Genomic DNA, 23,627 nt, shown 5'->3' on the forward strand with positions numbered 1-23,627 from the left:
CTCTTTTCCACTGCTTTCCCAGGTACATCAGCAGGGAGCTGGATTGGAAGTGGAGCAGCTGTAACACAAATCAGTCCCCATATAGAATGCTGGTGTTGCAGGCTGTGGCTTTACCTGCTGTGTCACAGTGTCGGCCCTAGAGGAACATTGTTAACTTTTAGCTTGGTGTCATGTTCCAATGATAATCTTTTGGATATATTAAGTTAAAGAAAATCTTATTAAAGTCAGTTTCACCTACTTTTACCTTTCATATAAAATAATCTGAAAATTTTACTAGAAAACATTTTTTCTTTTTGAGAGAGAGAAAGAAATCTCTTATCTGATTGTTCACTCCCCAGAATCCACAACAACTGCAGCTGCCAGCCAGGAGTACAGTTGGGTCTGCAAGGTGGGTGATGGAGATACAAGCACTTGAGCCGTCCCCTGTGCCTCCCAGGGTGCACGCTGGCAGGAAGCTGGAATCAAGAGTGGAGCCAGGACTCCTTCCATGCATTCTAGGATGGGATCTGAGTATCCCAAGCAGTATCTTTTTTTTTTTTTTTTACTTTTAAAGCTCTATTTTATTTTTTTATTGGAAAGTCAGATTTACAGAGAGAAGGAGAGATACAGAGAAGGATCTTCCAACTGATGGTTCACTCCCCAAGTAGTCACAATGGCTGGAGCTGAGCCGATCCAAAGCTAGGAGCCAAGAGCTTCTTCCTGGTCTCCCATGTGGTTGCAGGATTCCAAGGCTTTGGGTCGTCCTCCACTGCTTTCCCAGGCCACAAGCAGGGAGCTGGAAGGGAAGTGGAGCAGCTGGGACACGAACCATAACCCACATGGGATCCCAGGCATGCAGTCCCAGGTGAGGATTTAGCCACTAGGCTACCATGCCAGACCCGCTAAGCAGTTAACTTAATCAAATGCTTCACCCCACCCCCACACTGGACACTTTTAAATCACACTTCTGGGCCATGTTTGTGACTTTCAGGTAAATTTCTAAACGATAGTGTGTGGTTGACTGAATATATGCCCGAGTTTGGGCTTCTTGGGGACATGTCAGGGAAATAAGAACTCAGAGATGCCGTGATCTGTTTGCAAACAGGCAACCATGTGGAGATGGCTAGTGATGTCAGAACACAGGAACAGGCCAGGTCGGTTTAAGTCTGTGTGCGTGTATTGAGCACGTGCTGTCTTCAGTGCTCAGAGTGTGCTGCCCATCAGCAGCTTGGACATCGCTAGGGAGCCGGCTCCAAAGAAGTCTGTGGCGGATCCCTTAGCAACAAAGCCTGAGACTGTTCTAGATTGCAGTGTCCTGAGCTGTCCTAGGGGTGTGGGTATATCATTAGAGACTCAATTATAATTTTTATGGGAAAGGCAGACTTACAGAGAGAAGAGAGAAAGAGATAGAGAGAATGAGAGAGAGAGAATCTTCCATCTGCTGATTCACTCCCCAAATGGCCGCAGTCATTGGCTGGAACTGAGCCAATCTGAAGCCAGGAGCCAGGAGCTTCTTTGCCATCTGCCATGTGCATGCAGGGGCCTAAGAACTTGAGCCATCCTCTGCTGCTTTCCCAGGCCACAAGGAGGGAGCTGGAGTGGAAGTGGAGCAGCTGGAACTCCAACTAGCGTTGGAAGCTCTGTTGTAAATTGCCATTGGTCCACCAGGTGACTTTCCTGGCCCACCTTGCCGTCCTGTCTTGGAAGCTGCTTTCCCCAACAGCATGGACAGGAATGGTAATACTTGTCATTCATGCCCTATGCTTATCTTGCTTCTTCATGCTGCACAGTGCCAAGCTGTCTCCTGGACTTTGCTCTGTTAATGATCGTAGCCTTGCTATTATGGCAAGAGCGCCAGCTGTCGCACTTCCCTCATCAGTGAAAAAATCAGGCCAGCAGAAAGGAAATGAGTTTGTGGCTCGAGGCCAGTGCAGGGTATGGCAGGAGTATTGCCCAGCTGGGAGGAACTGTGGCTCTGACCCAGGAAGTGGGAGGCTCCTATGGAGAAACTATCAAATGCCCTTTAAAAACTCATTCTTTTTTAAGATTTATTTATTTATTGGTAAGTCAGATATACAGAAAGGAGGAGAGACAGAGAGAAAGATCTTCCGTCCAATGATTCATTCCCCAAGTGAACTCAAGGGCTGATGCTATGCCTATCCGAAGCCAAGATCCAGGAACTTCTTCCGGGTATCCCACATGGGTGCAGGGTCCCAAGGCTTTGGGCTGTCCTGCACTGCTTTCCCAGGCCACAAGCAGGGAGCTGGATGGGAAGTGGAGCTGCTGGGATTAGAACCTGCGCCGATATGGGATCCCGGCGTGTTCAAGGCGAGGACTTTAGCCGCTAGGCCACACTGCCGGGCCCTAAAAACTCATTCTTAGAGACTTAGTGTGGAGTGAAGTGTGCAGGGTCCTTTGGTGGAAATGTTGTTGGAGGTTAACAGAAGGGTTCTCCCTAGTCATCAGGAGGGCTTCCAGGGGGAGGTGGACCCTAGTAAAGTCCCAGAGCAGGGACAAGAATTTGGACAGGCTGAGGGAAAGATGGCCTGGCCAAACACAAACAAGGGAGGAACGTAACGTGTGTTTGTAAAAACCCAAGAGGCCTGCAGGGAACAAGAGCTTGGCAGGCAGCCCCAGGACATTTCTTGCCATCCGCTCCTAAGAAGGCACTTACGGTGGGGACCTCCTTCCTGGGTCCTAGGTACCCCAGACTCTTTACCTCCCTGCAGGGAGGCAAGGGGAGTGCTTTCCTGCTAGTGCCAGATGTGGGCGCCAGATGTGTGTGTCTCCAGTGAGCTTTTGGTGCCCTTGACAGGGAGTGGCTGGAGCCTGCTACGAAGGAACCGTGGGCTGCCTGAGCGCAGGGATGGAGGCAGGGGCTGTAGCCAATGATCTTGACAGCTAGGCCACCCTGGGGTGGGACCGGACCACATCCAAGGTCAGGCCTGCCATGCTAGAGTGACCAGGTCACACCAAACTAACTGGAACCTTAAGGAGGCCCTGAGAGTCCTCTGGAGGGGCAGGGATTTGGCTGACATCAGTCACACAGCACTTGAGCAGACAGTGGAAGGAAAACAGGTTCGAATCCAGGCCCTTGTGGCCTGTTCCATACTGCCCTTTCCCCGACTTCTGCTGGAGCCAGTGACCTGGCAGGCTCTCTCTTCCTGTCTTGGTGCCACGCTGCTATGATTGTGGCTACAACACCCTGCCGAGGTCCTTGCCCAGTGCCTGACTCCCCCACCTGTGTTTGAAGTAAGTGCTGGAGGTCCCAAGTGCTGTGCCTGCCCTCCCCAACAAACCCCCACCACCCAGAGCCTTTTGGGGGCTTCAGGAGAGAGAAAACAGGGCCCAGGCTGCAGACTGCCTAGAGTCTAGCTGGATTCACAGGACACACAGGCTTCTCCAGTCCCTAAAGCATTTTCTTAGTTGCTCCACAGCGTAGGTGACAGCTGCAGGTGCAGAGGCGGCAGCCATTGTCCTGTGACTGGGATCGGAAGCTTCCTAGAGGAAGAGAGTTCTGAGCAGGGTCTGTGGAGCTCCTTCCTCTGCAGTCACTCCTTTCACCAGGGTCACAACCCGGGGTCACCCACTCAGGGTTGCCTGGTGGGCATGGAGTGGAAACATCAGGGCAAAACCTGCTAACGTCATCCTTGTCCTTGCAGCCACAGTACATGTGCGAGGCCATGCTAATCCTGGGAAAACTGCATTATGTGGAAGGCTCGTACCGAGACGCCATCAGCATGTACGCCCGCGCCGGCATCGACGGCATGTCCATGGAGCACAAGCCCCTGTATCAGATGCGGCTGCTGGCAGAGGCTTTTGTCATCAAAGGTAGCTGTGGGCATCCACGGGGGCTTCTGTCTACCCAACCCAGTGTGTGCGATTGGACCCCAGCTGCCTGAGCAGGCAGCAGCTGGAGAACATCAGACACTGTGTCCAGGGTGGGCCTGCAGGACCCATGTCTGGACAGTTGAGCCCCAGGGGCAGCTGGTACCTGGAAGGGAACATCAGGGAACAAGGGTCTTACTTTGGCTCTGTTGACAGCTAGATGCCAACTGTGTGTGCCCTGGGGCAAATGACCTCTTCACCTGTCTTGGCCTCAGTTTACAAATCTGTAGGACAGGATAGTAGTGCCTGGCCTTCCAGGGTTTCTGTGACTAAGAGGGTCACATGTACTACCAGGTTCAGAAAGGCTTAACCGGGAGCCATCTCCTTACAGCAGGCTGGCACTGGTGGCTGACACTGTCCACACAGCAGATCTGTGGGTGTACAGTAGACTCTGCCATTCCTCTGGGGTTTGAGTGCCTACTGTGAGCAGCTCAGGGAGTGTGTGCTGGGATCCAGAACTGAACGGGTCGGAAACGGTTCCTGTCCCTGCAACAGAGTGAAGGCCATTCTCATGGTGGCTTGGGGACCCGGGGGTCCATGAGTTTGGAATTTGATGCTTGGGACTGTGGGTAACCCGATGGAGGAAACAAGAGAACCTTCTGAAAGTTCATGGAAAAAGTGGATTACTTCAAAATTAGTGTAGATTTCAAAAATTTTTGTATAAAAATAAACTTTGAATTGTATTTCTCATGGACTTTTGGGAGTATTTCCATGGTAGCCTCTGAGTGGGTTCAATATTAGGAAAAGCCCAGCCCCAAACTAACTACTTGCCTTCCCTGGACCCATAAACTCTGGGATGGGTCTCTGGGTGGGCCTAGATGGCAGGGAGGGCCCAGGAGCCCCTTGTCTGACTGTGGCCAGGAATCTTATATGTCTGATTGTTCATTTCTAATCCAGCACATACCACCCCAAACCCCAGAGAAAAGGCAATAGAAAGGCCACCTGTGGCCCTGTGGAGATTTGGTGCCTGGCACTGATGGAGAACCTGTCTCCTGTTCTATGATGGCTGGGGACATTCTCTCCATTTTCTTTCTGGGGAAACTGAGGCCTGGAGAGGGTAGGTGGCTTGCCTGAGGTATAGATGGAGCCGGGACTAGAACCACTGCTCTCTGATGTTGGCCTTGGAACATGAGGCACCACCCTGTGCCCCCAAAAACTTCTGTCCCCTCTGGTTCCCAATAGGTGTGATGGTGACCTCTGAGGAGGACTTCCCGAGGACTGTGTGCACCTCTGGAATCCTTGAGGTCTCTTTCCCCACCAAGTCCATGTTATCTTGGGAAACCTACTGAGTTTACACCTTGGGCAGGCCCAGCACTAGTCTGCACAAGAGGGCAGGTTTCCATCTGGGAGGACGCAGTTGTGGGAGGGTCTTCTCCCTTTGCTCTCTCATTGCCCTGTCTGCGCCTCTGGCACAGGCCCGTCTCTGGGGTACGGGTTGGGGAAGGGAGGGGAGGATCTTCCTTTGGTGTTTGGGCTTCGTGGGGCTCTTGGCAGCCAGCTCTGCCTTGGGTGCCCTGAACCGAGCGCCCTTCCTCGGGTGCCCTCTTAGCGCCTTTCCCTGGGGGATCTGGCTCAGTCTGTGTTGCTTTCTGTCTCCTGCTCTCTACTCTTTCCAGCATGCCTCCAGCTTCTTGGGGGAACACAGTCCTGGTGGTCAGAGGTCCTGCCGGGGAGGTAAGGAGAGCCGGTGTTGCCGGCCTGGGCTGCTTGGTTGCGGGCTGTGCTAGTGCTCTGTCCCTCAGGGACTGCACGTGGCCCTCCCTTGCCTGCCTCATCTCTGCCTGTCCTCCCTATCCTGCTGCAATTATTGCACCTGCTGCTTGGCATGCTGAGGTCCACCTGACCCTGTGTGTGCTCGGCCCATGCACAGGGCCGCCAGGGTGTGCATGCTGTGGGTGCTCCTGGATGTGAGTGTGTGTGTCCATGCAGTGAATGAAGTCCATGCCTAGAGAGGGATGAGGGCGACTGTGATTGTCCTAACTCTGTGTGGGGGCGTGAGTGTGATGGTCACAGAGTGTTCACGCCCAGTGTATCCTGGCTTGCATGACCTTGCACCTGCATGGTCCTTCATGTTCTTGATAGGGAGCTTTGGGTTGGCAGAGGTGGCTCGTATGAAGTCACCCAGGACGTTACAGAGCCAGGTTCTGAACTCTGACAGCATGGCTCCATATGCTAGGCTGAGTGGAAGCGGCAGTGAGCAGAGCTGCATGACCGTGGAGGAAAGAGGGGCTGCTCACCTGAGACATTGGTTCCCCTGTATCTAGGTCCAACTCCTCCGGGCCAGGCAGCCTATGCCTTTCTGGCCCTGTGCAGCCCTGGGCAGCCTCAGAGGAGCTTGACAGGCCCCACCCACTCACGTAGGACCACCTGGGTAGAGTGATGTGGTGGGAGGTGGATGACCGGTGCACTGGGATAAGTTCCTGCAGGCAAGGACTTTCTTTCCTCCCAGCTGCCACAGCCCTGGAGTTAGGAGTTCCCGTCCTGGTGAAGCCCTGAATCACTGTCTCCAGGAGCTGCTTTCCCAGGGAATGAGATGTTGCTGGGTAGTGTTGTTTAGAAACTGTGCTGGACAGGCATTGTAGTGCAATGAGCAAAGCTGCTTCCTGTGATGCCAGGATCTCATGTAGTCATTGGTTCAAATCCCAGCTGCTCCACTTCTGATCCAACTTCCTGCAAATGGCCTGGGAAAAGCGGCTTGAGCCCCTGCCACCCACATGGAAACCTTACTGAATCCCTGGCTTTGCCCTGGAGCAACCCTGGTCACTCTGGCCATTTGAGTAGTAAATCAGCAGATGGAAAAATCTCTTTCCCTCTCACTGGCTTTCAAATGAATAAATAAGTCTTTAAAAATGTGCATATAGGGGCTGGTGCCATGACATGGTAGACTAAGCCTCCACCTTGATGCTGGCATCCCATATGGGTACCAGTCCAAATCCTGGCTGATCCACTTCAAGTCCAACTCCCTGCTTGTGGGCTGAGAAAGCAATGGAGAATCGCTCAGGTCCTTGGGCGCCTACATTCACTTGGGGAACCTGGAGGAAGCTACTCGCTCCTTGCTTTGGATCCTCTCAATTCCAATTATTGTGGTCATTTGGAGAACGAATCAGTGGATACAGGATCTCTCTTTCTGCCTTTCAAAGAAAAATAAATAAATCTTCAAAAAATGTGCTTTTCTACATATGTATATAATTTTTATCTATTTTATTTGAAAGGAAGAGAGGGACCGACCTCTTGTTTCCTGTTCTGTTCTCAGTATGTCTGTATTAGCTGGGGCTGGGCTAGACAGAAGCCAGGAGCTCAGGACTTCATCGAGGTCTCCTGTCTGGATGGCAGGGACCCAGCTACTCGAACCATCCCCTGCTTCCTTCATGGGTGCGTTAACAGGGAGCTGGAATTGGGAGTAATCTGGACATTCCCAATGGCATCTTAATCACTCTGCCAAACATACACTGTGCTTGTATTTTTTAAATCAGCCTTGGTCCACAATGGAAGCCTGCCCCTCTGCTATCCTATTGTTCAGGCTCTGCTGTGGTCCGGCTGTGGTGACTTCTACCAGTCCACGTCCTCTGACCAAACATGCCAAGGAGTGGATTGCTCCAGGAAGGGAAAGTTCCCCACCTCCTCCGGGTTTGGATGGGCAGCCCTACTACCACACTCGTTTGCTTGGGAATTGGATGAGACGCGTCTTCTATTCTGTTTAGAATACAGTGGCTCTGAGGCTTTTCTAGAAAAGCCAGTCTGCAGAGCCGCCACTTTTCTTTTTTTTTTTTTAAAGATTTATTTTTATTATTTTTTCATTGGAAAGGCGGATATACAGAGAGGAGATACAGAGAGGAAGATCTTCCATCCGATGATTCACTCCCCAAGTGAGCCGCAACGGGTCGATACTATGCCGATCCGAAGCCAGGAGCCTCTTCCGGGTCTCCCACGCGGGTGCAGGGTCCCAAAGCTTTGGGCCGTCCTCAACTGCCTTCCCAGGCCACAGGCAGGGAGCTGGAAGGGAAGCGGGGCTGCCGGGATTAGAACCGGCGCCCATATGGGATCCCGGGCGTGCAAGGCGAGGACTTAACCACTTGCGCCACCGCGCCGGGCCCAAGCCGCCACTTTTCTAAAGCTCGTGGCCATGCCATGCACGTATGGTTGTGCGTGGCCGTGGCTGTGAGCCACATCTCTCATTGAACTCTGCATTCTCTTCTCCCTTCCCGGAGCCACGCATGGGCCATGAGAGTGTCAGCCACACACGTTCTGCTCCTGGTGCCCAACATGGTCTGGGAAGCTCTCTCCTCCCCTCCCTCCTGTTTGGGCTTTGCCCTTGCCCCTTGTTGCCCTTGATCTTTGCACCATGAGCCCTGACCTTCCCTTCACATGCTGTCAGCAGCTTCTGTACAGGAGTCACCTCCTGCTGCTTCGCCACCAGCGTTCTCTCCTGCCTCTCCAACTCCCTCACACTGGGGCCTAGCGCATGCCTGCCGTGCCTCCCCACCATCAGAGGTCAAAGCCTTCCACCCTCCCATCAGGAGTCAGCACCCCTCCTGGTTGTGTCACTCAAGATCCCTGACACAGGACAAAGTCAGCCTCATCAGTAGCTGATGAAGCAAGCACCTGCTGTGGATGCAGGATGCATACTTTTTTTTGGATAAGATTTATTTATTTTTTATTGGAAAGGTAGATCCAGAGATGGAAGGAGATACAGAGAGATCTTCCATCTGCTGGTTTACTCCCCAAGTGGCAGCAACACCCGGAGCTGAGCCAATCCAAAGCCAGGAGCCAGGAGCTTTTTTTGGGTCTCCCATGTGGGTGCAGGGTCCCAAGACTTTGGTCTGTCCTCCACTGCTTTCTCAGGCCACATGCAGGGAGCTGGATGAGGAGTAGAGTAGCTGGGGCGCAAACTGATACCCATATGAGATTCTAGCACTTGCAAGGCAAGAGAGCACCTCATTTCTCTCAAAGGAGCTGCTGTGTGTCTCAGTACTGTACTCAGGACTTTGAGGGTCCAGGATAACACAGGATCTTTTTCTGTCACCCAGCTCTGATTGGTGTGCAGGCTGCTTCAAGGAACTGTTCTCAGGCTACCATGAGAATTGTTTTATAGATCCCACTTCCCAGCCCTGTGTCCCCAAGTCTGTGTTGTGTTTCTCTGACACTAGCTCAGGATGCTAATGACATGTCTGCTGTGGCCCCCTTCAGGTGCCGGTCGTTGACACCAACATCTGGGTCCTGGAAAACCAGTCTGCCTTGTTGCTGAGCCTTACCACCCTTCTCCATTGTGTACCCAGGAGGGGGCACAGTGCATGCTCTGGGCAGCAAACCCAATTCCTGACACGTTCTGCAGTGCCCAGCCTGCTGCTGGGAAAAGTGAAAAATAGAGCACATTGAGTAACTGTGAGGGTCGCAATCTGCAAATCCTTTCCTCCCCATCCCTTCAGTTTTCCCTGTTTCCTTGTTCCTGTTCCGTTTTGGTCCTTGCAGCCTCCAGCCTTCAGCTGCCACCTGCATTTCTGTGGTTTATGAAAACGTCAACAAGTATGAGAGCAGGCGCAGGCTACTCCCAGGACAGAATACGGTGGCATATTTGTTTTTTTTGCATTGTTTTCTTCATTGCTGGAATGGCAGGAATGAGCTGGTGGTTTTGGCCTTTGTCCCAAAGGCTGTGCTATGGGGCCAGGGGTCAGCTGTGGAGGTACTGCTGCCCTGGCCCCAAGGCTGGCCCAGGAGTGGGTGAGAGACTGGTTTCTGGAGGGAGAGAAGTGAGCAGGCTCCTGGGGGCAGGGGTGTCTTGGAAGGAGTCTGGGTACTTTGGCTGTTGTCCCCGGACCTCTGTTGAGTGCCTTTCTGGGTTGAGACACATAACTCAGGACAAGGTGTACCTTCATCCAGCCAGGGCAGTGGGGCGAGGTGGTTCACACTGAACCTCAGGATGAGAGAACTTGGGGGGCCAGATAGGCAAGGTCAGCACGGCCTCACTGTGTCTTCTCACTGCCGTTTCATCCTTACTGGAGGCCACTCCTAAAAGCAGTGGGAGCTGTGCCATGTGGACAGGGCCTTGAGGGTACGTCTGAGCAACCAACTCTGACACCAGGGCCTGGCTCCTGCCAGTGTAAACAGCTATAATTCAGCCATCATGTGCTTGAGCCACTAAAACCAGATTTGGGGATCCCTATTGGGTCACTAAAGGGCATGGAAGACACCAGAAGTCTAGGCCAAAGCTAGGAGACCGTAACTCCATCCAGGTCACCCATGGGTGGCAGGGGGCCCAAGCCCTTAAGCCATCTTCAGCTGCTCTCCTGTGAGCTTCAGGAGGGAGCTAGATCAGAAGCGGAGCAGCTGGGACTCCTGTCGGTGCACCAATATAGGATCCAGCACTGCAGGTTGAGGTTGAACCCATGATGCCACAGCCCTGGGCCATTTCCTCTAATTTAATGATTGTGGTCACATTCTTTGCCAGATGTTAGCAATCTCATTTTGTGTGTTTGGGGTCAGACCTCTGCAAAGCTGCTTGCTGTCTGTCCTTCCAGGCTTTTTTTCCTGATAGTGCTGTCTATGTTTTTCAAATTAAAAATCCACTTATGTAGTCATTTTTTTATCGTCTTTTTAAAGTCGGTATGTGTACTTTACATGTCACTTTGCAGTCCATGTCTGTATCACTGTTAAGTAGCTTCATGGCGTTTCTCTGTGAGGTTCTGTTCTAATTCTGTGGACTTCTCCCCTACCGTTGGACTTATGTGCTGAATCTCTCTCTCTTCTCCATCATAAACAATGCTGCAGTGGAACTCCTTAAGGTAAAATTTTGCATGTGTCACTTTTTTGTTTTAAAAAAAGATCAACTTCTAGACTGGCTAGATCAAAGAATGTGCATGGTTTTAGAAACTTCGCCATAGAACCCCAACTGCCTGCTTTTTTTATTTTGTTTTTTTTTTTCTTTCATTGAGACAAATTGTGAAAATAGACATACCAGAAACTGTTCCACTGTCACAATGTTTAAGTGTGTGGTTCAGTGCTGTTCAGCTGTGGTCATGCAACCCATCTCCAGAAGCTTGCAAAACTGAAACTCAATACCCTTTCAACAACAGCACATTATTCCCTCTTCTCCCACCCCTTGGCAGCCATCCTTCGGCTTTCTTTTAAATTTATTCTATTTAGTCAAAAGGCAGGATTACAGGGGGGCGGGTTGGGGAAGAGATGGAAAAACAGATCTTCATCTACTGGTTCACTCTGCATATGGCCGCAATTGATGGGGTTGGGCCAAGCCGAAGCCAGGAGCTAGGAGCTTCTTCCAGATCTCCCATGAAGGTACAGGGTTCCAAGCACTGCCTTCCCAGATGCATTAGTAGGAAGCTAGATGAGAAGTGAAACAGCGGGTTACGAACCAGTGTCCATATGGGATGCAGTGTTGCAGGCTTTACCCATTATACCACAATGCTGGCTCCACCCTTCTGTTTTCTGTCTTTGTGGATATACCTCCGGTCAACAGAGTCTGGCAGTGTTTGTGTGTCTGGCCAGTTGCACTTGGCATAGGGTGCTTGCAGTTTGGCCACACTGGAGCATGTGTCAGAGGTGACTCCATGGAGCTGAGCCACACCGTGTTGTATGCTTCCCACCACGTCTGCCCAGTCATCTGCCAGCAGACGCATGCCCATTCCCACTTTTAGGCTGCTGTCAATAGGGCTGCTACAACATAGATGTACACACATGTCTCCAAGAGAGACCGTGTCTTCAGTTCTTGTGTGTGCACCTGGAAGTGGGGTGGAGAGGTCATGTCATTTTCCTTCCCAATTGCCCACCCTCGAGAGTGAGCTGTGAGGGCTCCTCTCTCTGTGGCCTTGAGGCTCCCCACTGGAGGCCTGAAGGAACCGCGTCCTTCCTCCTTCTGACATGGACGCTGCCTATAACTGGCCTTGACCCTTCCTGGGTGCTGTGGGTGCCTGGGTTCTTCAGCTGGATGGGGGAGGAGGGTGTCCACATTGTCTGTAGCACAGAAGGCTTCATGTTCTCCATCTCTGTCTCCAGGGCCTGAGGCTGCGTTTGGGTGGGGCTTCTTGGCAGGGCAGTTTCCTGGGCTGCAGTGAGTCATGCTGGGCTGCCAGCGCTGGAGCCAGCCTGCTATTGGGCTGTGCCAGAGCCACTTGGTCTGCAACTTAAAAGTTCAGAGCCAATAGGAGACAAGTCCTTGTCCTGAATGGGACCTTCCCATGCCTTGTTTAAGCTAAGGCTTTGCATGGAAAGGCCGCTTCTGCCCATGAAGGTCACCAGGCAGCAGCTGGCACAGGTGGGACCACCCCCATGGGACTGCCCTTTCTGTTGGGCTCCTTGGAGGCTGGGGTCAAGAGCTGCCATCTGCATCTTGAGTCTCGGCTTGTGTGGCTGCTGGGAGGAAAGTGCCAACAGGGCTGTGGAGATAGGAACTGGGGTCAGAGCCCCCCGGGAGACCCCCTGCACCACACAGGTGGACAAGAAAGAAGACTTTTGTATCATCAGAGAGCATAAGTAGGTATAGATGCCCCTTTGAATGGGCAGAGCTCAGGACCCGGACTGCGACCCTGCCTGAGAAAAGCCACTGCTGGCCCTAGAAGCCTTCTGGGCTCATGTCCGTTGGCACCTATCTCACAGGGAAGCAATTCAGTGATCTTAACTCATTACTGTGATCTGTCTCTCTGAATCATAGCCACTTTCTTTTTATCTTCATATATATTCTTTTAAAGATTGATTTATTTGTTTGGGAGATGAGTGATAGAGAGGGAGGGAGAGATGGAGAGAGAGAGATCTTCCATCTGCTGGTTTACTCCCCAGATGGCCCCAAGAGCCAGGGCTGGGCCAGGCTAAATCCCGGAACCTGGAACTTCACCCAGGTCTCCCACATGGACAGCAGAGGCTATCCTCTGCTACTTCTCTAGCTGCTTCGGCGGGGAGCTGAGTCAGAATCAAAGGAGCTGGCGCTTGAACCTGCTGTCTGATATGGAATACAGATGTCCCAAGTGGCGGCTTAACTCTGTGCCAAAGCACCCACCTGTACCATTTTGTCACTGGAGAGGGAGAAACCCCACTGGGCTGAACATTCGGTGTGGGTGAATATGCCCGTCCATCCTTGTGTACATCAGGAACCCCCGGAACACTAGGCTGTGGGGGGCAGAGATCAATTCGGAATGGGCAGAGAGGGGCAGGTGTTTGGCCCAGCCCCTTGAACCAGTTGTATCCCATATCAGAATGTATGGATTCAAGTACTAGCAACGTTGTTGCTAACGTACAGCCTGGCTTGGGTAGTTGGATCCCTGTCACCCACGTGGGAGACCTACATGAAGTTGCAGGCTCCTGGCTTCAGCCTAGCCCAGTCCCTGCTGCTGAGGGCATTTACAAGAATAAACCAGAGTGGACCCGGTGGCGCATGGCCTAGCGGCTAAAATCCTCACCTTGAACGCCCCAGGGTCCCGTATGGGTGCCGGTTCTAATCCTGGCAGCTCCACTTCCCATCCAGCTCCCTGCTTGTGGCCTGGGAAAGCAGTGCAGGACGGCCCAAAGCTTTGGGACCCTGTACCCGTGTGGGAGACCCGAAAGAGGTTCCTGGTTCCCGGCTTCGGATTGGCACAGCACTGGCCATCGCAGTCACTTGGGGAGTGAATCATTGGACGGAAGATCTTCCTCTCTGTCTCTCCTCTGTATATCTGACTTTGTAATAAAATAAATAAATCTTAAAAAAAGAAAAAAGAATGAACCAGTGGATAGAAGATATCCACCTCTCTACCTCTCAAATAGACATTAAACAAGGGAGAAGAGGAAATGGGCAGAGAGCACGATGACAATGAAGGTAGAAGGCACACGTATGGGAGATGCAGTGGACATATCTTGCTGGTTCAGAGAAAGCACCTGGAAGGGCTTCAGAGAGGAGGTGGTTTTGCTTTGAGCTCTCCAAGCAGGTGGGGTGGAGAATTCTGAGACTGTGGGGGTGGAGGGGCCATGTGACTAGGGAACGAACAGCACTGTTTGTCCTGCAGGGTGGACAGGCTGCCCACCTGGGGAGGAGGGCTGGCCCAGCTGGGCTGTGAGCCCTGCAGCCTCCTGTTGCCTGCACTCCTCCCCCATCCTTGGTCCCCTGTCATTTTAGCAAGAGGCACACTGACAGTGATCCTGGGCTGGGCAAAGAGTGGTCCTCCCCCTGGGCCGGACACCTGACCTTTGGACCTGCCAGCTTGACAGAGGACAGGGTCACTGAAAGCAGACTGTTGTCATCTAGCCAGGAAAACCAAGAAGCAATTCCTCGCTTAGGTTTGCAGTCATGGCCAGCCCTGTTGCTTTCCCATCCAGCCCAGCCAATGCCTGTCCAGTGTGAGGCAGGTGGGAGGATGTCAACTCAATCAGCTTGTTGGGTGGGAGAGCTGGAAGTGATGAAAAGGGACTATGTATAGACGGGGCTCACAGATGAGCACGGCTGGGTGCGCCAGGGTGCATCGATTGGAAGGGACTGCAGGCAGGGTCAAGTAGACTTGAAAAGGGTGGGTTGCATCTCAGCCAGGGGTAACACTTCGAGTGAATCAGGAAGGCAGCACTCACCCAGCAGCTGGGAACAGGAGGTGGAGTGTGGAGGTGGTAGAGAGGGTGAGAGAGGAGGCCCAAGAAGGGACAGGGTTGGGATCTGAAGAGCCTGGTGTGGGATGTGGGCCTTGCTGTGCAGCAGCAAGGGCCTCAGGAAGTCTGAGCCCCAGAAGCATTGTGCAGGGCAGTTTGGCGTCCTGGAGGCTGGAGGCAGGAGGCCTAGTAGGTCACAGTGAGCATCCCTGCCAGAGACAGAACATGATGAAGGAGCCAGTGGCAGGGGCGACAGCTGCCGACATGCTGGGCTCTGTGATCAGTCAGATGAGGGAACTCATGGGACAGGAAGTAGCTCAGCTGGGCACCTCCAGCATGGGAAGTAGACCTGGGGTGGCCCGGGGAAGAGAGGGCACCGATTCTGTCGTGGGAAGCCATGGCCCGGAAGGACAGCACCCTGGTCAGGTAGGTGTTAGTGGCAGGTGATGGAAATTCATGCATGATGGACTCTGACAAAGCAAAGAAGGAAAGAGGGAGGGAGAAGGGGTCGGGAGGAGGCAACAAAAGAAGGAAGGGAAGAGAGAGAGCCGGTGTGGGGGTGTGTTGGTTTGTACATTGAAAATTTTCAGGGGTAGAGCTTCAGGCAATGCTGAATCCAGGTGCTCAAGTGATCTCTTTTAGAATTCATTCTTTTCCACCATGTTTCATCTCTGTGTGCACTTCATTTTTTTCATGACTGAGACTTTTCGGTGGTTTTCCTGTCTTTATTTTCAAAGCCCAACATAGATCATTATCTTTACAGCATTCATTTCCAATATGTGTTGTTCCTTCTGTTTGATGGGGTGCATGTGTTTCTTTTGATTGTTTTTCTTTTGGCCTTTAGAGCTTTGCTTTTGTTTTGTTTTTTTTTGTTTGTTTTTTTTCTTTTGTTAAAAAAAAAAAGAAGTTCAATTCTTCAAAACATCTGGGTTTAGACAGTATCAGTGACAGGTTCAAAAAGTAACAATCAACCAAGCATAAATTACAGGTTAAATCAAGGCAAACATTAGATTTAATTGTTTTCAGCTTGAGTTAAGACAACCTTTATCTCTCAGCATTTTTTGGTGTACGGTTGACCACACTGATTGCGTTTTCAGACAGGCAACCCCCAAGGTTGCCAGGCTGATCCCTGTGACCTCTGACCTCCCAGGCAACCCCCAAGGTTGCCTGATCTCCCAGCGAGAAGAGCAACAGTTCCGAGACTGCTTCCCCTTGGCCCAGACTGAGCCATGTGCTAACCCTTAGCCAATCACTGAGAACTTCATGATTAGCTGAGCGATGGCAAGAAGGAAAGTGAAATGGCCTGGCCAAAAAAAGGGGAGTAAATGTTGTTAAGATGGCAGGTGTCCGCTTTAGAAAGAGAAGACTTAAACACTTAAGTCACTTAGGTGGGTGGCAGAAATGTTCAGGTCTCTGTAACTTGAACCCCTGCTGGGCATAGTGCTGGCGGGGACATCAGGGCAGCCCTCGCAACCACCCAGCTGCCCACCAAGAGCCTAAGGACCAGACAAGAGCTGGCTGCAGATGACCACTGTGCAGCAGGGAAAGTGTGCTCACCACTGCTGACCACTGGAAGGAGAGGCCAGGAGTGGCTTCCTGCGAGAGCTGGCCTGGAAGGAGAGGCAGGAATTGGATGGGAAGTGACCCAGGGTGATTCCCTGTGTGGGGCCCTAGCACCTCCTCCTGACCCATCGCTTGCTGCCAACCATTGCTAATACCACCCACCACTGCTTCGGCTTCCTCCCTCCCCCGTGCAGACCGCTGCCTCCTGCTGGCTGCTCCAGAGCGTGTGTCCCCTCTGAAGAGCCCACCCGTGCCCGTGGGAAGCGCCTGCCGCCAGGATGTTAGTGTAAGGCAGGTCTGAGGCGCCCTCTTCCTCCTGCAGGCCTCTCCCTAGAACGCCTACCCAACTCCATCGCTTCGCACTACCGCCTGACCGAGAGGGAGGAGGAGGTGATCGCCTGCTTTGAGAGGGCCTCTTGGATCGCCCAGGTGTTCCTGCAGGAGCTGGAAAAGGTGAGTGGGGAACAGGAGCTGTCCCCTGAGCCCCGGAACCTACGGATACCCCACTAAGCCCGTAAGACACCTCCTCCCGCTCTGTCAAGATACCTGACTTCATGGGTTGGAAAGCTCGTTATATGTGGATTTGCTTTGAAGGAGACTCTTTACTATATATAAAAAAAAAATCATATAGTATTTTTTTTTAAGGCAGAGTGACACACAGAGAGATCTTTCATCGTTCACTCTGCAAATGGCCACACCAGCTGGAGCTGGGCCAGGCTAAAGCCAGGAACCAGGGACTCCACCGGTTCTCTCAGGAACTCGAGCACTCGAGCCGTCTTCTGCTACTTCCCAGGTGTTAGCAGGGAACTGGATGGGAAGCAGAATAGCCAAGACTTGGCCTGGCACTTCTGTAAGGGATGTGATATCCCAAGAGATGGCTTTACTCTCGGCTCCAGCATCTTCCCAGAAGTCATAAATAATGGAGCCCGGGCTGTCTCTGAGGGACTGGGAGGTTAGTTCAGCTTGTGCCTCTGCATGTGACAGTCCCATTTGACTGCTCACCCTGCCAAGCAGGCATGCTGCTTACCCCTGCTGAGCAGATGAAGCCCATGGAGCGCATCATGGGCTCAGAGTCAGACCGGCACCTTCCTCCACCTTGCTTCTGGTTTTGCAGGGAGTCCTCATCAGGACCAGGCGTTCTTACCCCCCAGTACTCAGTGTCACTCTGTGTGGCCCAATGTGATCTCAAGGGTTGGGCAGTGACTCCTGGGATGGCTGGCTGTTCCCCTGAGCGGGCGCCGCTGCCCAAGAGTCCCTCTGCTGATTGGGGCTGAAGGAGGAAGGGAGGTGTGATTGAGGGGTTTGGGAAGCCTAGGGCCTGAGTGCCCATTCCCTGAGAGGCTGTTGGGAGATGTGGCATGGTGGAGTTGGCGTCTGCCGAGGCTTCCTGCAGCATCGGGAAGCGTCCAGACTTTCAGCAGCTCTTCACGCTGGACTTGGTTGTGCTTCTGTGCCTCCTCAGAAGTGCTGTGTGGCTCAAGTACCAACGTGCTAAGAACTTGTTTTAAATCCTCTCTGATTCCTAAAAGGAGGAAGGGTGAACAGCCAGCTCGTTAATTCCCCCAGACCTTTGGGTTTTGGATTTTTCCTTTAGGGGGTCATGTGCTGAAGGCAGGTCCATCTTGGTGGGACCAGTGACCCCTATATACTAGGTGCTTTGGATAAGGGACTGCTTCTTGTCTTTCCTGGAACCAGGCGTTTCAGCCCTTGAAATGACAGCAGCAAAGCAGTGCCCAACCCACGGTAGACACTCAGGTGTTTGTGGGATGAGAGAACCGACCAGCCCTGGAAATCTCCCTAAAAGGCTACAACAAGCCAGGGCTGGGCTACGCCAAAACCAGGAGCCTGGAGCTCCATCCCTGCCTCCCTCGTGAGTGGTAGAGGGTTCCAGTGCTGGGATCATTCTCCACTGTTTTCCTAGGAAAGCTAGACCCAAAACGGAGCAGCCTGAACTTGAACCAGACACCACTCTGCTATGGGTATGGGATGCCCCTATGGGAATACAATGTCACAAGCAGCTTAACCTGCTGGGCCACACTGCCTGTCTCTCTAGGCGCTTCCTGATAAACCAGCCATGCAGGGCTGTTATGAGGCTTAAGTAAGATTTTGTGTCTTGATGGTTCTTAGGAGGAGGTTCCTTTTCCCCTCTCTTTTCTTCCTTGGGGAAGGGGTGGGAGATGTGGGCCTATGCCTGCAGGAGCACATGGGTGCTGGGGAGGAGGGGGACCTCTGCATGGCCGGTGTCAGAGTGGTGCTCACATGGGACAGAGAGAGAGAGGATAGGTGCAGGAGCCTGGCTGCTTGGATCTGCCACCCACACCTGAATGACCTCTGGCCAGAAGAGCCTCTGCATGCCTCGGTGTGCTTATCTGAGAAATGGGGAGAATGACAGTTCCTCCCAGGTCAGGCTGCTATTGGGATTACATAAGCTCATTGACAAAGCTGTGTGTTAGTTGGAGCACTCACATTTTACCTGGGGCCCTTGGTCCCCCTGCACTTATATGGGGACACAGTGTGTCAGACACACTTCAGTTATAGTGCGTTAGGTTGAGATCAGTCAGAGAAATGCACCCCAGGCCCTAGGGGCAACTGCTTTCCTGTGCCTTCTCGGGGACCCTGGTCCTCCTTGTCTGCCACCTGGGACCCCAGGACCATGGTGCTGGGACTGGAGTGGTGATGATGGACTGGGCTGACCCTCACTGTGTCCCTTTTCCTTCCCAGACCATGAATAACAGCACATCCCGGCATCTAAAAGGCTCTCACCTGGCTGAGTATGAGCTCACCTACTTTCTAGAAGCTGCCCTCCAGAGCGCCTACGTGAAGAACCTGAAGAAGGGGTATGTCCACAGCGGTCAATTCCCAGGGTGCCTGCAGCCCAGCGGCAGAGACTGGGCCTGGGTGGAAAGGGCTGGGCCCTCTGCAAATAGCAGAGGCAGCAAATCCTGCATGTGTGTGGGAGAAAAGAGGGCTTGTTTTTCCTGAGGAGGTAGGCTGCAGGGGACTGGGGGATTGTGGACAGGGCAGAGGGACAGGCAGCTGTGCTGCCCTCGGCTGCTCGTTCACTGCAGGTGCAGGCCAGGTTGTGGGGAGTAGAGCAGCAGGAAAGCCCAGACCAGAGTCATGGTTCCCAAAATGTTCGCCTCCATCGTTTGCTGCAGGCATGGCACATGTTGCGTGGATGTCTTGCAGCCCATCATGGCTCTGAGGCCATCCCGCTTGCTGGCAGTGCCTCTGTCCATCCCTCACGCCGTCTGTCTCCATCTGTGGGCTCCTAGGCAGGGGCCAAGGTGTCCTGCAAGTCTGCACAGCATAGGTTTTATCCTCCATGGGTGCTGGGCTAGAGGACATCAGTGGCCAGAGGAGGGGATTCAACATGAGCCTGTCCCTGTCCCCGTAGGTGGGAGGCTTGTCACTTACCCAGCCCTCCCTACTTGGCCTCCCTGAAGGGCAGTGAGTGGCTCAGGCCTCCTCCTCCTCCTCGTGTGTGAGGGGTGGGAGAAACCCAGGGTCAAGATCACTCAGCTTTCTGGACTTGGAGGTCTGTGTTATCCTTTTTGATATGACTTATCTGTTGAATTTCACTTTATGCCATCTTGCCTTTAAGCAAACTGTTTTGTTTGTTTGTTTTTAAGATTTATTTACTTTTGTTTTGAAAGGCAGAAGTACAGAGGTGAGGGGAGCTACAGATAGAGAGATCTTCCTGGCTGCTGGCTCACTTCCCAAATGGCTGCAGTGGCCGGAGCTGGGCCAGTCTGAAGCTAGGAGTCAGGAGCTTCATTCAGATGTCTCAAGTGGGTACAGGGATCCACATTCTTGGGTCATCCTCTGCTGCTTTGCCAGGCACATCAGCAGGGAGCTGGATCAGAAATGGAGCAGCCAGGACTAGAGCTGGATCCATATGGGATGTCGGCCAGGCCATTTTTGAACAAGAGATTCTTACATAAGATATCCATTGAGCAAAACAAAATCAACTTATTGTTTTCTTTTGCTTTTTGTTCCCTACGCAACACAGATCACCACTGTGTCCCATGGCCTGGGGTTTCTCCCAACCCACAACCTCCAGCTCTAGCAGATGGTCTTGCTGCTCAAACTGGTGTGAGCACAGACCCCCACAGGCTCAGTCCTACAAGACTGCCTGCCTCTCTGTTGCCCCCTCCCATCTACTCCAGACATAGGTAGAACTGGTCCCAGGGTACTCACGACCCCTTGCTTCTCAGGGCCACAGACTTGATCCAGCAGCTCTGACCCCAGGGGAGAGGCCAGAACCAGGTATGGGGCGGGGGCATGGACTTCCACACTCTTGCCAAGTGCGACACCTGGCCACACATCCAGTCTTCTGGGGTTTGGTGAAAGTGATGTTGTGTGGTCATGGCTGGTGACACTGCAGGCCATTGGTCAGCGTTCAACCCTCAGCCCGCTGCTGTCCCTTTTAGCAAACACTTGACAAGCCCTGTTCTTCATCACTTTTGGCATGTTGACATTATGCGTTCCTTGTTCAAGTATAGATAAGCAGACACATTTTTTTTTTCTTCTCTTTTTCCAAACAGTCAAAAAGTAGTAGCCTGTAATATATGCTGCTTGGAGCCTGCCTCCTCCACTCGTGAGTTCCTGGGCATCTCTTTCTCCTTAAGATTTATTTGTTGATTTGAGAGGCAGACTTACGGAGAGAGAGAGGGGAGACATCTTGTGTTTCACTCCCCAAATGGCCACACCACCCAGGGCCAGACCACGCTGAAGGCAGAAGCCAGAAACTTCTTTTGGGTGTTCCACATGGGTGCGGGGACCCAAGCTTTTGGACCATCTGCTGCTTTCCCAAGCACGTTAACAGGGACGTGGATCAGAAAAGTGGAGCAGCCAGGACTTGAACTGGCACCCATATGGGATGCTGGCATTGCAGGCAGTAGTTTAACTTGTTATGCTATAGTGCCAGCCCTGTGTGTCTCCTGGGTGTTCGTGCTTGCCTCTTTTTCCTGTGGAGTCATATAGGCCAAGAGGGAGATGGCTGAGCCCTCTTGCACAGGTGGGCATGGATGCACAGTGAGCTGCATTGGGTCAGGCTTGAGGTTCACAGGCCAGGGAAGAGCCGCAGAGAATGGAGACATTGGGGGAGATGGAGGAGGAACTGGGAGCAGAGGGCCCATGGCCAAGTGTGTATGAGAAACTGCAGGTTAAAGGGTTTAGTGAGCAGGAAGCAGAGAGCAGATCTCCAGGAGTAAGTAAGGGCTGTGTACACTGCGGTTATAGAGAGCTTGGCCGTGGAGGACAAGTGGGTCTCGGGGAACCCTGTTTGGAACCAGGTGAGCAAGCAACCTCACTGGAGTGGGGTTGGGGGTTTGGCCATGCAGCAGCTTTTCTGTGCTTGGGCAAACCCCGTTCCATCAAAACTACAACACTTTTCATGTATCGGGAGCCCCTGCCCTGGAACCAAGCAAGGAGCTGGGAGCATCCCAGGCCCAGGATGCAGCAGGAGGCTGCAGGTGGGCATGGGCCTTGGAGAAGGGGGTCAGTCCTGCCTCTGTCCTCGCCGTTGGAGGACGCAGCTGTGGAGAGGGCTCCACCTGTGTTTCTGTCTTCCAAGTGGGAAGCGTCAGGTGGAAGTATACCAAGGCGGAAGCAGCCACCTCCCTTCTGTGTCTCACATTTGGCCCAGCAGACGAGGGCAGACTAATGCCAGCAGCTCTGCAAGTGAGTCCTGGCTCTGTTGCTGGGAGCCTGGATGGCCCTGAGTCAACCCCTTGAGCTCCCTGAGCACGGTATAGTGACAACGAGGACCACGCCTGCCTCAGAGTTCCATGGTGACATTGACTCACCCAGGAGCACCTGCCATCTCACACTGCTCACAACCTGAAAGCCAGCTTCATTGCTTCTTATTTTCATTACTTATGCTGTCCACAGCTTCACCGGCTGGGAGCCCAAACGTGAACTTGACACTTCTCGTTTTCTTCTCATTCCTCATATGCTGCCAGGCTAGGGACAGAGTGGGGGTCCCTGTGTGGAAGGTGCGTATCTGGAGGTCCAGGGAACCAAGGAGTTAAGCTTCCCCTCGCCCATGTGGGTCTGGCCTGTCCCTGAGCTCTGCTGTGCAAGGTCGCTGCGTGGAGCTTCCCCTACCCCCCGTGAAAGCCCCTTCACTTGCCAGTTAAGAGCTTCTGGACACGGATCCAGGGTACTAGAAGGTGATGTCTTACCCTCAGCTGCCAGCTGTAGAGATAGGAAGCAAGGGCAGGGGTCAGACCCTGAGGTTAGCCTGCACCTTAAGGAGTCCAGAGAGGGCCTGGGCCAACCGGCTGTGGCTGTGGCATCTGGGCAGAGCTGAGAAGCTACAGCAGAAATCTCTAGCCAGTCCACGACCTTTGCTGTCCTTCTTAGCTCTTTTACAGCTGGTAGCTTGCTGACCCCCTTCTCTATAGCATTTAAGGGATCTTCTCTCCCAGGGCTGAGGGCATAGGGGCTGTTGCTTGTACGTGACAGTGGAATTTGGAGATAGTTCGAGTTTTAGTATTCTGTCTTTCACGGTATCCATCTAACAGATATGTACTTGATAGTTCAGGCTGCGTATTATGTGCTGGATTGCACCATTTGTATGTGTTGGTTCTCTTAGCAGCCTGCTGAAGTAGATACTGTATTTTCCAAGTGGGAAACGGAGGCCCAAAGAACATGAATGAGAGGTCTGGGGTGGGGCCAAGGTTATGCATACAGGGTCTGGTTATGTGTACTGGCTGCTGGCATCCATCACTCTGCCTGCAGCAGAAACCCTGGAACTAAGCCCCTGTGGCTGCTTTTGAGGGGCTCCAGTCTGAGTCTGCTCATACTTGGCAGGTACCATGTCCCAGCTCTGGATTGGAAACTTTGACATGGAGGCCATCATTGTAGGGTCTGGGTGGCCACAATGCAGCCCGAAGGAACCTCCTCCTCCACTTGCCTTGTTTAGTTTCCTCTCTCCTAAGGCAGGGCCTCTGTTTGTCCAATGTCCCCAGGGGACTATGGCCATCCAGGGCAGGGATACAGAACCTCCTGGGGGACAGAGCCATGAGGGTCGCTCCACTGACCACAATCTCCCGGGGCTGCCAGGTCCCCTCCCTGACAGTTGCATTTTTTGCAGGTGCAGTGAGGTTAAGGGGAGCATCAAGACCAGCCAGGAGAGCTGGAGAGAGATTGGACTGCAGGGTGCCAGGCTGGACTACACCGTGCAGGGCTCTAGAGAAAGTCATGTGACCCACCTCAGTAGGGAGGGAACAGAGACTGGATGAGAGTGAATTATTTGCCAGGCTCACCCACTGCAGTTCCAGCTCTGGATCCACATGGGTTTGAAACCCATGCTGTTTCCAACTTTGTGAGTGTGGAAGGTCAGCCTGGGGTGTGGGGCGAAGGATGGAGTTTCTGTAAACTGGCCCTCAGTGTTCAAGGTGCGTGCTCATTCCATTTGTTGCCAACCCCAAATCACCATTTGGAGGATGACTCACTCTCTCTCTCTCTCTCCAGATTTATTTATTTGAAAGGCAGAGTTAGAGAAAGAAAGCGACAAATCTTCCATCCTCTGGTTCATGCCCCAAATGGCTACAGTGGCCAAGGCGTAGCCTGGAGCCAGGAGCTTCTTCCATGTCTCCCACTTGGGTGGCAGGAGCTCAATCACTTGGGCC

General features: G+C 52.8%; 1 protein-coding gene and 1 long non-coding RNA gene across 2 annotated transcripts in view; both read left to right on the forward strand.

Annotated features, from left to right (window-relative positions):
* Positions 1-23,627, forward strand: part of TTC7A (tetratricopeptide repeat domain 7A) — a 95,019-nt gene that overhangs the window by 10,465 nt on the left and 60,927 nt on the right. Inside the window, exons 3-5 of the mRNA XM_040993210.1 lie at positions 3,642-3,810; positions 16,310-16,440; positions 18,709-18,824. Of these exons, the coding sequence (XP_040849144.1) occupies positions 3,642-3,810; positions 16,310-16,440; positions 18,709-18,824 (416 nt within the window). The remainder of the gene's footprint in view (positions 1-3,641; positions 3,811-16,309; positions 16,441-18,708; positions 18,825-23,627) is intronic.
* On the forward strand, positions 14,951-15,566 carry LOC121164867. The gene is made up of 2 exons (XR_005885175.1): positions 14,951-15,285; positions 15,435-15,566. It is a non-coding gene; the product is annotated as an uncharacterized LOC121164867 (long non-coding RNA).

Source organism: Ochotona curzoniae, unplaced genomic scaffold (genome assembly GCF_017591425.1).
Source record: "Ochotona curzoniae isolate NIBS_2020 unplaced genomic scaffold, NIBS_Ocur_1.0 contig_883, whole genome shotgun sequence".
NCBI lineage: Eukaryota > Metazoa > Chordata > Mammalia > Lagomorpha > Ochotonidae > Ochotona > Ochotona curzoniae.